Source organism: Nyctibius grandis, chromosome 2 (assembly GCF_013368605.1).
Source record: "Nyctibius grandis isolate bNycGra1 chromosome 2, bNycGra1.pri, whole genome shotgun sequence".
Lineage (NCBI taxonomy): Eukaryota > Metazoa > Chordata > Aves > Nyctibiiformes > Nyctibiidae > Nyctibius > Nyctibius grandis.
Window position 1 is genome coordinate 43,993,524 of NC_090659.1, and position 12,603 is coordinate 44,006,126.

Consider the following 12,603-nt stretch of genomic DNA (forward strand, 5'->3'; position numbering starts at 1 on the left):
CTTCTGCAACTAGACCTCTTGATGCAAAATATGCAAAGGAATATACATTATGTTTAACTGCACATGCTGGCATAGTTTAAAAATATGTATGCACCAAAGCCGAGTATCTGTTTATAGCAACATTTTCCTGAAGAAAGCCAATTTGCACTGAGTTGTACTGAGAACAGGTTCGACTTGGGGTACATGGGAAGGAGGGATGTAAGCTCATCTTTGGCTCCTAATACTGCTGTTCTCCAGTATGATTCTTTTCAAATACAACCTGTTAGTTGTCTTCACAGGTGATTGTCTCTGGAATCAGAGAGTCATTCCAATACATTTAGAGATAAGGGAATCCTGTCGAAAGATGTAATGATCAACTGCTCTCCAGCCTCAGAGAGAACAGAAGGCTCTAAAGGGCAAATTGTTTGGTTTTGACTATTCTTCATGAACAGAAGTGGACCTCACCTGAATCATTTCACTAATTCAGAGAACTCGCTAAAATAATTCGCAAAGTACTTCTGCTAATAGTGCATCTTGTATTTACTTCATTTGAAAATATTTTGATATTGATATCATGTGGTCACTTTTTGAGTTAGTGTATTGTTTTATGAAGACAACCTGCAGAGGCCAGATGGCACCCAGAAGCTCATGGGGTTGGATTCAACTACTGTGCTTCAAATGTCCACAGTTAAGGTGTCCATATCTCTGCTAAGTCCATACTGTATGGACTACCTTCATAGCCATAGAAGAGAGCAGGCACTTATAGGACATAACAAATTTGATCATAAAGTAGATATTACACGAGGTCAGATTACTGTGCCTTTTAAATTACTGTTTGTTTCCCCTAAGTATAAAGGACAAGTATGTCAGACATACTGTAGACATTCAAATTGCCTAACTGCATTTCGTGGATATAAGTCAGTCTTCTATGAATTTCCTCCATTAATGTTAGAATCACATGTAACATACCTACACTCCAGTCCATTTCCTCCACTGCATCCCCATATAAACCATGCTTGCTCTTTCCTCTGAAATTTTTTGAAGCATATAGAGCAGTATGGACATGAAGATAAGACAGGACAAGAAGAAATGGTGCATCAGTGTTCCTGGAAAAAACAAAACAAACCGCCAAACCCTTAGTATATTTTATAACAAAATTTCTACAAAGCAATCTTTCTACAGTAGAGCTAAAAAAAAAAAGGAGGAAAAGGAATACTGTAACTGATTACAGGGTAATCCTGAATAAACACACACACACACAGAGTAAAAATGTCATTCTTAACTGTATACTGAATTGAAAGCAAAAACAAACAACAAAATCTAATTACTGTTTGCTATATACATTGAAAGACGACTTGTTTAAAGCCATGAACCTAGCAGTTTCATGCACATCTCTTCAGTGTACAAGTACATATTTAAAAGCTCAAATACAATTGCTGTTTAAAAGCATACCTTCGTAACTAGATATATATGTGAAACACAATTATTTTCCTCACAAGGTCATATGGAAGCTGATCAACTAGACTATTATGAGGAGCGGGGTCAAAAATACCAGAATATCATTGACTATGTTAAATCAAGTATACTAGTACTTTTCCTCCTTTACCTTGGACTAAAGTATATGACCAAATCTTCTCTTGCCATTTAACGGTCCGTGTGCTTATGCATGTGATCAGTACATAACACTACAAATATGTTGTACCATAGAATAAGTAATCTCAAAGTACATACTAATATAAAGAAAAATTTTTCCTCTCACAGTAATGAACAGTCTCCATTGTCTTCAGTCTATTTCCTGAACTGATACAAAAGAAACAGTGCAATAAATAGACTCTCTGTAAATTTTGCTGTTCATGTGATCTGTCAACACGGTATTTATAATCAGTTCCAGCAGGCTGTGAAAGCACAGCTCAAATAAGAACATTTTCCTTATGCATTATTTATAGAACTTTACTTAAAATTCATAGAAACATAGAATCACAGAATCATAGAATGGTTTCGGTTGGAAGGGACCTTAAGGATCATCTAGTTCCAACCCCACTGCCATTGACAGGGACACCTTTCCACTAGACCATGTTGCTCAAAGCCCCATCCAATCTGGCCTTAAACACTTCCAGGGAGGGGGCAGCCACAGCTCCTCTGGGCAACCTGTTCAGTGTCTCACTACCCTTACAGTAAAGAATTTCTTCCTAATATCTAATCTAAATCTACCCTCTTTCAGTTTAAAACCGTTACCCCTCGTCCTATCACTACGTGGCCTTGTAAAAAGTCCCTCTCCAGTTTTCTTGTAGGCCCCCTTCAGGTACTGGAAGGCTGCTATAAGGTCTCCCTGGAGCCTTGCCTCACCTTGCCTCTCCTCCCCTCCACCCCCTCCCTTCCCCTCTCTTCCCCTCTCTTCCCCTCCCCTCCCCTCCCCTCCCCTCCCCTCTCCTCTCTTCTCTGTGCAGTACTAGCCAAATTTACTGCTATACGCTCTAACAGCACTTGTAGTACATGATGCATATAGTAAATATCAGTTGAATCACAAAAGCACTACCCAGAAAATTTGTCTGGATTGCACCTTAAAGCACACAGCTAATTATAGAGTATTTTTGGCTTTATCTACCATATTTTTCTTCGCCAGTCTGTGGTGGATAATACCTGTGATTCACAGCAACGTCAAAGGGAGACCATCACGCACTTGATTCATTCACCTTTTAAAGAGGGAAGGAACAATACAGACATGCACATACAAACTTATTCTTTAAAATGAAAAAAAAATATAACCTTTAGAACCTGAAAACAAAGTCTTTCAACAAAAGGGATTTATATGATATCAATACATTACTGTTAAGGAAAAATAAGTAGGTTTAATCTAGTACATTTATGATCCATTTTTCCTCTCTCCTTGGTCGGATCTGGTTTTGCACAAGTTGCATGGTTAAAGCTTTCTTTTTTACTGCCATAGGCAGCAGTACATAAAGTCAAAATGGGAAAATTTTATGCAGATTGGTAAGTGTGTTTCTGACTGGGACGTATTCATAAACAGTTTATCCTTTTTAAAAAAATGACCAATTAAATAGAGCATTTTTGATGTGGAAAATTGAAACAAAATTATTTGAATTTCTTTCAAATATTTGTGCATGTATCCTGTATTATCTTAGTACAGATTCAAAAAAATAAAAAGACAGTATTTTTCATAAAAGATACACTTTCCATGAAGTTGTGTTTGTTGCTATTTGAGAGGTCATACATGTGAGAACCTTTCATTACTGTAGCAACAAATAACACATGAGACTTCTGGGTCAATTAAAAAGACTGAAAATGTCAGTAGTTCAAGTAAAAAAAAAAGTATATTTATAAGTTTAATATTTCATATGTATATTAATGTAACACTGACCTTTCATTAAAGAACATTTCTGCAAGGCAGTTGATTTTTGTTTTACAACCTGCATTTTTTACTTCATGGGATTATCTTTGACTTTTTCCTTAAACACAGTTCACTGAATTGAGAGTAATATACAAAGTCTAGGGGAAAACACCACAAAAATCTACTTTATACTTACAATGGTGCAGGCACAACTTACTTTTCCTAAAAACTGCCTTGTTCTAATGTTTCAGAGATAGCGCTTACTTCTAAACGCATATTGCTATTCTGTATTGCTAAAAGTGAGTATCAGAAGCCTCCACTTTAAATGTTATTTTCAAGAGATAGTAACTCAGGTTTGTTGTTTTTTAAAATGGAACTGACACAAAGATCTAACTTTCATGAAGAATCATTGAATCAATGATTGATATAGAAGGGCACTACATCATTCCCTTCTTTGCAACTCAAATTGACAGGTTCTGATTGACAGCTCGCTGGCAGGTGGAGAAGTGTCTCACCTATTAATATCCTATAAAAGATCACAGGCAGCTGTTTATCTCCTGCCAAAACACTTTGAGGAGAATCATAGCTGACTACCTTTACCGTGACCTTGAAAATGGAATGACAATATCAGCTAGTAGGCAGGAGAGAAATTTGACAATAACAGCTTATCTCCTGAACCACTTCAGTAAACAGCTCCTTCAAAAATGTATTGTCACTATCTTTTAGAGAGTTTAAACACAAGGAACTTCAGTTTCAAAAGGTCTGAGATTCGCTTACTTAAATACAGTAAAAATTTTTATCCTAACATGAATCACATAGTCTTTTCAATTTACTGAGTAGCCAGAGATCTGACATAAGACATTCTTTAACGTGTGCTTAACCGATCTTGAAAACATCTAAATGCATTGCATTGCTGGCTACTCCTCTGCATTGCATAGTACTAGGTTCTTCTTATTTAGCGTGAGGAGTCTTTACATTACTCAAGGGTAAGTTCAGGCCCGAGCTGTAAAACACAGCTCTAAAGCGGGTGAGAGATCAAGTTACAACTAATCTGACTTTGTGTTTCACACACGTGTCTTTTAACTTTTTTCCTGCAATTTTGCTCTAAATATTTGCTGCATTGAAAACTCCTTGGGTACTTTTGTTTGCTTTTCTGTGCATCGATGTTAATCTAAGACCACTGTAGTAGAGCAACAGGTGGAGCTCTGAATTTGTTGGCCTGCGGTTGTCAAATCAAACTGAGATGTCAAGTATGATTCTATACGGGAAATGAGATGGGAACACAACATGACAGGGCTCTGTTTTACTTTTTCACAATAAATTCTAAATTAACCTTTAATATGAAGGACAAGTATGATCATTCTGAACATTTTTTTTGCTAGATGTGAAATTATCCTCATAATTCTCTAATAAAGTACATATTTTTAACCAGTTAGACTACCACAACCTCTATACCAGTGAAGGTACTATGATTCACAGCAGCTGACTATGAGAGCAGATATACTTGATTTAGGCTGACCTGGGCAAACACTGTGCTGTGTTAAAATTGGGTTAAGAATTGTTTCTGTAATTCCCAAAATCTTATAAATTGCAGCTAATTCACCCGTAAGACTGAAATAGCCTGCAAAGAACTATTTAAAATAGATATTGGGGTAAAATACATTACTTCTTATAAGGATAAGTACATATGATTTAATAAGACTTATTGAATGAGAATATGTATTTTTCACATAGTCACAGGGCACCAAAGTCAGAGCTAAAATGAAGGAAAACAAAAATGTTGAAGTATATAATCTGAAGATATGTTTTCAGCACAAATATGCAACAGTGTGTCGATACAGGCAGATACAAACCTAACTTTTCCTCTCCTGTAACTCTCCTTTTACTAAAACATTCTTCTTATTTGGTATCCCCCCCAGTGGATATATTCATTCAGTGCTTATTTCCCATGGCTCCCTCCTCTACTTCTAGATTAGATCACCAATTAGACAGTGCTCTTTGTGACTGGACTGGTTGAATGCACTTCATTAATCCTAAACCAAGGAAAAGTAAACCTTGGTTTAGTTTTATCATAGCAGGACTTTGTCCTACAAGCTGGATTTTCTTTTGTTCTGACCGCTAACAGTGTTAAAATCCTTGTCAGCATGAATGAATCCATGAATGAATATTTCTGTCTTACTCTTTTAAAATACACGCTTTAAACCATGAATCTCATATTTTCAAAATTTTTCAAAATCAGAAAAGAGAATTCCAGACCACTTGAGGGTAACTTACCAAAACCGGAAAAGTTGTTGAAAAAGAGAATGAGAAAGGGAAAAAAAAAGTAAAAATATGTAAAATCTGACTTTTTCTAGAAGATATTAAAAGCAGGATCTGTTTCTACTATATATACATTTGTGAAATGAGTCTTCCATGCAAACAGCCAAGATACTTTTGACAGCCCTAATTTCCTGCCTATTTCATCCTTTAAATGCTTCAGGTACACAATTCATATATGCTTTTATTTCCTTTGTATATAAACTTTTTTCTCCCCTTCAAAAAGTACGTTCTCGTAAGCATGGGAAAAAAAATAAATGTCTCACCTACTACAGATTATATTAATTACTAAATCCCTCCCCCCTGCAAAACTTTGAAGCCCAGTTTACAGGTCTATAGCTTTTTAGAAGTGTTGCATTTACAATGCAGTCTGTCACTCATCGCAGAACTAGTTAGGCCCTTAATCATTCTCAAATGACTTAAATGACTAAAATATTTCATTTTCAGATGACCCTAAAGTATATGAATAAATATGTTGGCTCCTCTGTTTAAAAGGAACAAGCAGAGGGCTGAGAAAAACAGGATGAAGATCCAGTAGAGTTGTTACGGCTTACAAGTTACTACCCTTTTTTAATATATGTGCACATATACGTCACGTGTATACAAAGGTACACGAACTCTTCTCTGTAATTTGTATTTTGCTGTAAACTATAAAGAATATTCTTGTAGGATTCATAAAAACACTTGATTTCAGAACTCTTAAATCCAGTACAACATGCCAACTGCCTGATCATAAAACCTAGTGATATATGGAAAAACTCTAAACCACACTCTGCTAGATTAGATGAAAATAAATTTGAATATGTGTTGTAACAGTGTTTCAAGGATTGAAATAGAATCAATAAAAAGAAAATTAAAAAAATCATTAACTGTCACCACAAAATTTTGGATATTATGGATATGCAATGATCTATGACTGAAAAAAATAAATCTGCATGAAAATTGTTCATCATCTTCACCATAGCTTTTGAATATAAACATGATTATATGCAAATACTGTTTTCCAGAAGTTAGATTTCATTAGGATTTTTCTTAAAAAAACTGTTATTATTGTGATCAGCTATCCAAAATCGTCAGAGAGGTATTCTGTATCACAGAGTGGTACTTTTGTCTTGTGAATTTCTGATACATTAAAAATGGGTCCCTGGCATTTTCCAAATTTGGATTGTCTGTGCAGCTGGACATTAAAGGACTTGCTGAAGACACATGAGTGACAAGCACATCGAAGACTCCAGTCTTCAAAAAGGGCAAGAAGGAGGACCCAGGTAACTATAGACCCGTCAGCCTCACCTCCATCCCCGGAAAGGTGATGGAACAACTTGTTCTTGGTGCTGTCTCTAGGCACATCAAGGATAAGGGGATCATTAGGGGCACTCAACATGGCTTCACCAAGGGGAAGTCATGCTCAACCAACTTGATAGCCTTTTATGAGGACATAACCCGGTGGATAGATGATGGTAAAGCTGTGGATGTGGTCTATCTTGATTTCAGTGAAGGGTTTGACACGGTCTCCCACAGCATCCTCGCAGCTAAACTGGGGAAGTGTGGTCTGGATGATCGGGTAGTGAGGTGGATTGTGAACTGGCTGAAGGCTGAAGGAAAGAAGCCAGAGAGTGGTGGTCAATGGGACAGAGTCCAGTTGGAGGCCTGTGTCTAGCGGAGTCCCTCAAGGGTCGGTACTGGGACCAGTACTATTCAATATATTCATTAATGACTTGGATGAGGGAATAGAGTGCACTGTCAGCAAGTTCGCTGATGACACCAAACTGGGAGGAGTGGCTGACACAATGGAAGGCTGCGCAGCCATTCAGAGGGACCTAGACAGGCTGGAGAGTTGGGTGGGGAGAAACTTAATGAAATATAACAAGGGCAAGTGTAGAGTCCTGCATCTGGGCAAGAACAACCCCATGTACCAGTACAAGTTGGGGACAGACCTGTTGGAGAGCAGCGGAGGGGAAAGGGACCTGGGGGTCCTAGTGGACAACAGGATGACCATGAGCCAGCAGTGTGCCCTTGTGGCCAAGAAGGCCAATGGCATCCTGGGGTGTATTAGAAGGGGTGTGGTCAGCAGGGCGAGAGAGGTTCTCCTCCCCCTCTACTCTGCCCTGGTGAGGCCGCATCTGGAATATTGTGTCTGGGCCCCTCAGTTCAAGAAGGACAGGGAACTGCTAGAGAGAGTCCAGCGCAGAGCCACGAAGATGATTAAGGGAGTGGAACATCTCCCTTATGAGGAGAGGCTTAGGGAGCTGGGTCTCTTTTGCTTGGAGAAGAGGAGACTGAGGGGTGACCTCATTAATGTTTATAAATATGTAAAGGGCAAGTGTCAAGAGGATGGAGCCAGGCTCTTCTCAGTGACATCCCTTGACAGGACAAGGGGCAATGGGTGCAAACTGGAACACAGGAGGTTCCACATAAATATGAGAAAAAACTTCTTTATGGTGAGGGTAACCGAACACTGGAACAGGCTGCCCGGAGAGGTTGTGGAGTCTCCTTCTCTGGAGACATTCAAAACCCACCTGGACACGTTCCTGTGTGATATGGTCTAGGTAATCCTGCTCCGGCAGGGGGATTGGACTAGATGATCTTTCGAGGTCCCTTCCAATCCCTAACATTCTGTGATTCTGTGATTCTGTGATTCTGTGAATTTAACATGAAATAATTAGCATCCATGTGACTTTCAAATACACCCTAATGTCTAGAGAGTGTTCTGATAGGTTTACTATATTACATACTTGCTGTTAGGAAAAAGTGATTAGAATTAACATTCACTGAGCTTACCTGCCCACTTACAATTAGAGTGAGCAACTAAATTAGTATTTGTTTTCACACACTGGATCTGACATTTGTAATTGTATATTGTGTGTATTCTTCTCCAGTGCCATTTCTGAGTACTGAATACTCTCTCTCCAAAAAAACAGACCAAAGTAAGTGTAACAGCACATAGTTATATGCCTTGAAGAAATTATAAGATGACTTGAAAGATACAAAATCTAATTATTATATACTTGGTAAGAAGTCATAAAGCTGACAGTATGACTGAGAAATAGCTAGAAAAGAGAATAAAGTCAGGAAGCCCATTGCCTGAACTCTGAAGAACTTACAAAGGTAATATAGGTAATAGGTATAATAAACTTACATAGATAAAACATTTATGTTCTAATTGTTATATATATAATTATATATACATTCATATATATTATATATAAATATAGCATAAAAGGACTATATCGGAAGTGGCAGTGCTGATGAAGATTGGAGCTTCATCACATATTTATTGTAGAGATAATTAACCAATTAAAATATGCACAACAGTTGATGACTTTTAGTTTGATCACAAAATGTATTAAGAAACAGTTAAGGTGAATGACTGAATTCTTCAAATTCAGGATTGTTTGAACTCTGGTATACTTGTGCACAGGGATTACTGGTGTACAGGACTGAGCTTGCTACTTATTGTATTATCTAAACAAGAGATGCCTCTATGACAAATCAAGCGTTGAGTCAAATGTGTGGCTAAAGGAGGGTTGAGGGAGACTGCTTGCTGAAAGAAGTGGAATGACAAGAATGCTGTGGAGCAACCGTGGCTTCCAAAAACCTGATGGCCCTTCACTTATGAGTGCCAAATGTCTGACTGCTGCTGCAACCTGGTTGCCTCTTGACGGCCATTCCCCTACAAATGGCCAAAATCAGTAGACTAGTCATACAAGCAATAGTCTATTGGTGCACTGGACTCGACAGGTATGAACAATACAATGTCAGAAGCACAATGTGTCAAAAGTGTCAAAGCAAATACTGATTTTGTTGCTCACACTAATATATGGGACAGATTAGTTCAGTGAATATTAATCTAATTAATCCTAACCCCAGCAGCAAGTTTTATGGTCACATACTTTGCATGTGAATTCACTACAGGGCACAGTTAAGATTGCTTGAATGCCCTAATTGCTTCTCAATACCTTAATGTGCTTGGATATTCTTTAATTTAATATTGACTCTGAATTGTCTGGGTTATAATTCTCACTATAATTGCAGCATTCCTCTAACAAAGTTTATTGTAAATTATGAATATGTGCTATTAACCTTGACTTCAATTTAACATCACTTTTGTCTGGAAAATACATTGAGAACCGGGACCAAGCGCCCAGCTGATGTAAAGCCACTTACCTCAAGCTGAGTCAACAAAGCTATGCTGACTTAGATGATACATTGTTTTGCCAGCTCTAAAAACTGACTAAGCTATACAATAGTACTGTGCACATTATGAATATTAATAAAGTTAAAGAGTTACTAGTTTTCCAGCATTGATTTCCAATCTTGAACTCACTTGTTTTGGGGCTACCATTTTATTGTCACTGCATTGAAATCAATGAAACATTCAGAGATATCCAAAACATTACGAATCACTACAGGCATACTACATACTTGTAAATCATGGAAGAATCTGCCAACATATAGTTGATGTACTCAAGAGCCTTTTAAAATCACCAAATACTTGGTCACTAAGCAAATAACCTCTCAACAATTTTCGAAGTGGGGGGGGGTATGTGTTTATGTTTGTAGCAAAGTACTTCACTGTTAAATTAGTTAGAATGTAGATGAGAAGGCATCTTTGTATCTATCACCATTGCCAAGAGGAAATAAAGATGTTTTAGTTTATTTATAAATACTCATGAGAATGTTGATTGCTGGGAAGACTTACTCACTTAAAGAAATTTGAGATAAAAAACATTTTATTTTGGTATGATGAGATGGCCACATCAAATATTTATAATGATAGAAATGATAGAAAAATTGCAGTGTGAGATAAAGACTTTAGATAAACATTTTTTCTTGCTAACAGTCTTGATGCCTACTGCATGCAGTCATTAAGTCTAGAAAATTTACCCTGATTCTTTGGTATAAGTTTCCATTCAGCAATGACACCATGTGAATGTATTCACAGTAACTATCTGGTACATACTTTTCAGAATAGTAATTAAGGGACTTCTTATGTCTTAGAACAAGTTTTTACTTTTTATTAACAATTTTTAGAAATGCTGCAACCTGTTTCAAAATTGACCGAGAAAAATACTTTGGCATATTTTTCAAGAAGTTAAATGGATGTAATATTTTTTCTCAAATATATTGATTTCTATTTCAGATTATACAAGTAGCTAACTGCAAAAATGAAGAATGACTTAGAATGATTTTGTACATCCAATGTTTAGGTGACCCAATGTGATGGCTATTGAAAAATCATTGCTTTCCAAAAAACATTTATTTCCTAACTTCTGAAAACGAGTCCTTTCAAAATGAATCTGGCATAAAAGTAGAGGCATTTAAAATGATAGTATCTTAAAAAATTGGCCTTATGAATGCCATTTAATGGATGCATCAAATCAATGATGAATAGTCTCCCGTGCCAGAAAAGTCATGGATTATGACTCTACACCGTGCTTTCACATAATTAAGTCACACCACAAAAGATTTTTCATATTTCAAGTTACATGAAATTCTCAAGAATGGAAGCCTTAAAAAGTTAGTTGCTTTTTGAAAAATTTCTCTGAAGCATGTAAACATAAACAATTTCTGATTTTTATAGAGAAAATAAAGTCATACCCGACAGAAAAAAGCAGACATTTTCACTAAAATGATTAAAGTCAGTCACCTTTTAAAGGAAAAAAATGATGATAATATATAATGACATAGTCCTCGTGCCCACCAGTACACATTTTTTTTTTATTTTTTTTTTTTCAGAAGAATCGTCATTGTGAAATGCCAGCATTAACTTATAACACAGTTAGAAACGTACCTTCCTATAAACTGCACGGCTTCCTTTGTCAGTCTCTGAGTAAGGTTCTCATAGGATAGCGGTTGTTGTATAATCTGATGGTCTCTCATTAAGAAGCAGTTCAAGTGTCGAAAATGATAAAAGAAAAAAATCAAAACCGCAAGTGAACCAGCGGTTATTAACAAGCAGTAACCCAATGCTTGGAAAGGTACTTTGAGGAGGCCAATATACTGCACTACTGCCAAAGAAACCAGGGTGATTCCAGTGATTTGGATTGCGATGACAAGGGAATTCTGAGCCCCTTTTAAAAATACACTGCCTTGGCCAGGCTTGCAGTCTCTAAAATTGGTCACGGTAAGCCCATAAAAGTACTGAAATCCATGACTGAGGGGGTGGTGACAGAAGTCATTACTGCTTTCACAGTTCATCCCAAGATGCCACTTTCCTACAAAGAGAGAAGGACAGGGAGTATTTTTGTAGTTAAATCATCAAACTTATAGTGTGTGCTATTCCAAACATGAAACTGTCACTATCTGACTGATATACCCCTGCCCCCAGAATTTGTTGTGTGGATCCCTGTTTTCTATATAATCTTTCTTTATGACTTCATCAAAGACTTTGTTTCATGTCTGCTTCTTCATTTTAGTTAGAAATAGTTTGGCACAGCTCCAGATGGAGATCATTAAATTCTGAGTGGGCTAGCAGGTCGCTGAGGAGCAACAGAGCCCTAAAAGATAGTTAACTTTGAAAATTAACCCTTTATGCATGTGTAGTTAAGCAGGGATAAGACAATAACATTTTGTAGCAGCTACTGCTTTCTTAGGAAGAACCAATATGGAGTTACAAAATATCTTTTCTGAAATTTTTCTGGCAAATCATTCACATTTGACTAGGTTTTTTTAAAAAAAAAAGAAAACAGTAACAAACGGGAAATACATCAAGAATTGTGAAATTATCAAGGCATTTATTATTTAAATGATTGCAAAATCTCTGAAATTGCTAATCTCCTTCACTATACACATATACATATATATAGAGAGATTATTTTTTATTTATTTATATTTTTTTATATATAAATAAATCACGTTCTGCTCTGGGGCCCCAACGTAAGAAGGACGCGGACCTGTTGGAGCGAGTCCAGAGAAGGGCCATGAAGATGCTGAGAGGGCTGAAGCACCTCTCCTATGAA

General features: G+C 36.9%; 1 protein-coding gene across 5 annotated transcripts in view; it reads right to left on the bottom strand.

The window, feature by feature from the left end:
- The window catches only part of STS (steroid sulfatase), a 121,420-nt gene that overhangs the window by 67,941 nt on the left and 40,876 nt on the right, over positions 1-12,603 (bottom strand). For all 5 annotated transcript variants that reach the window (XM_068419627.1, XM_068419636.1, XM_068419609.1 and 2 more), the window contains 2 exons: positions 11,436-11,859; positions 949-1,085 (listed from right to left, as the gene is read on the bottom strand). In XM_068419627.1, coding sequence (XP_068275728.1) covers positions 949-1,085; positions 11,436-11,859 — 561 coding nt within the window. The remainder of the gene's footprint in view (positions 1-948; positions 1,086-11,435; positions 11,860-12,603) is intronic.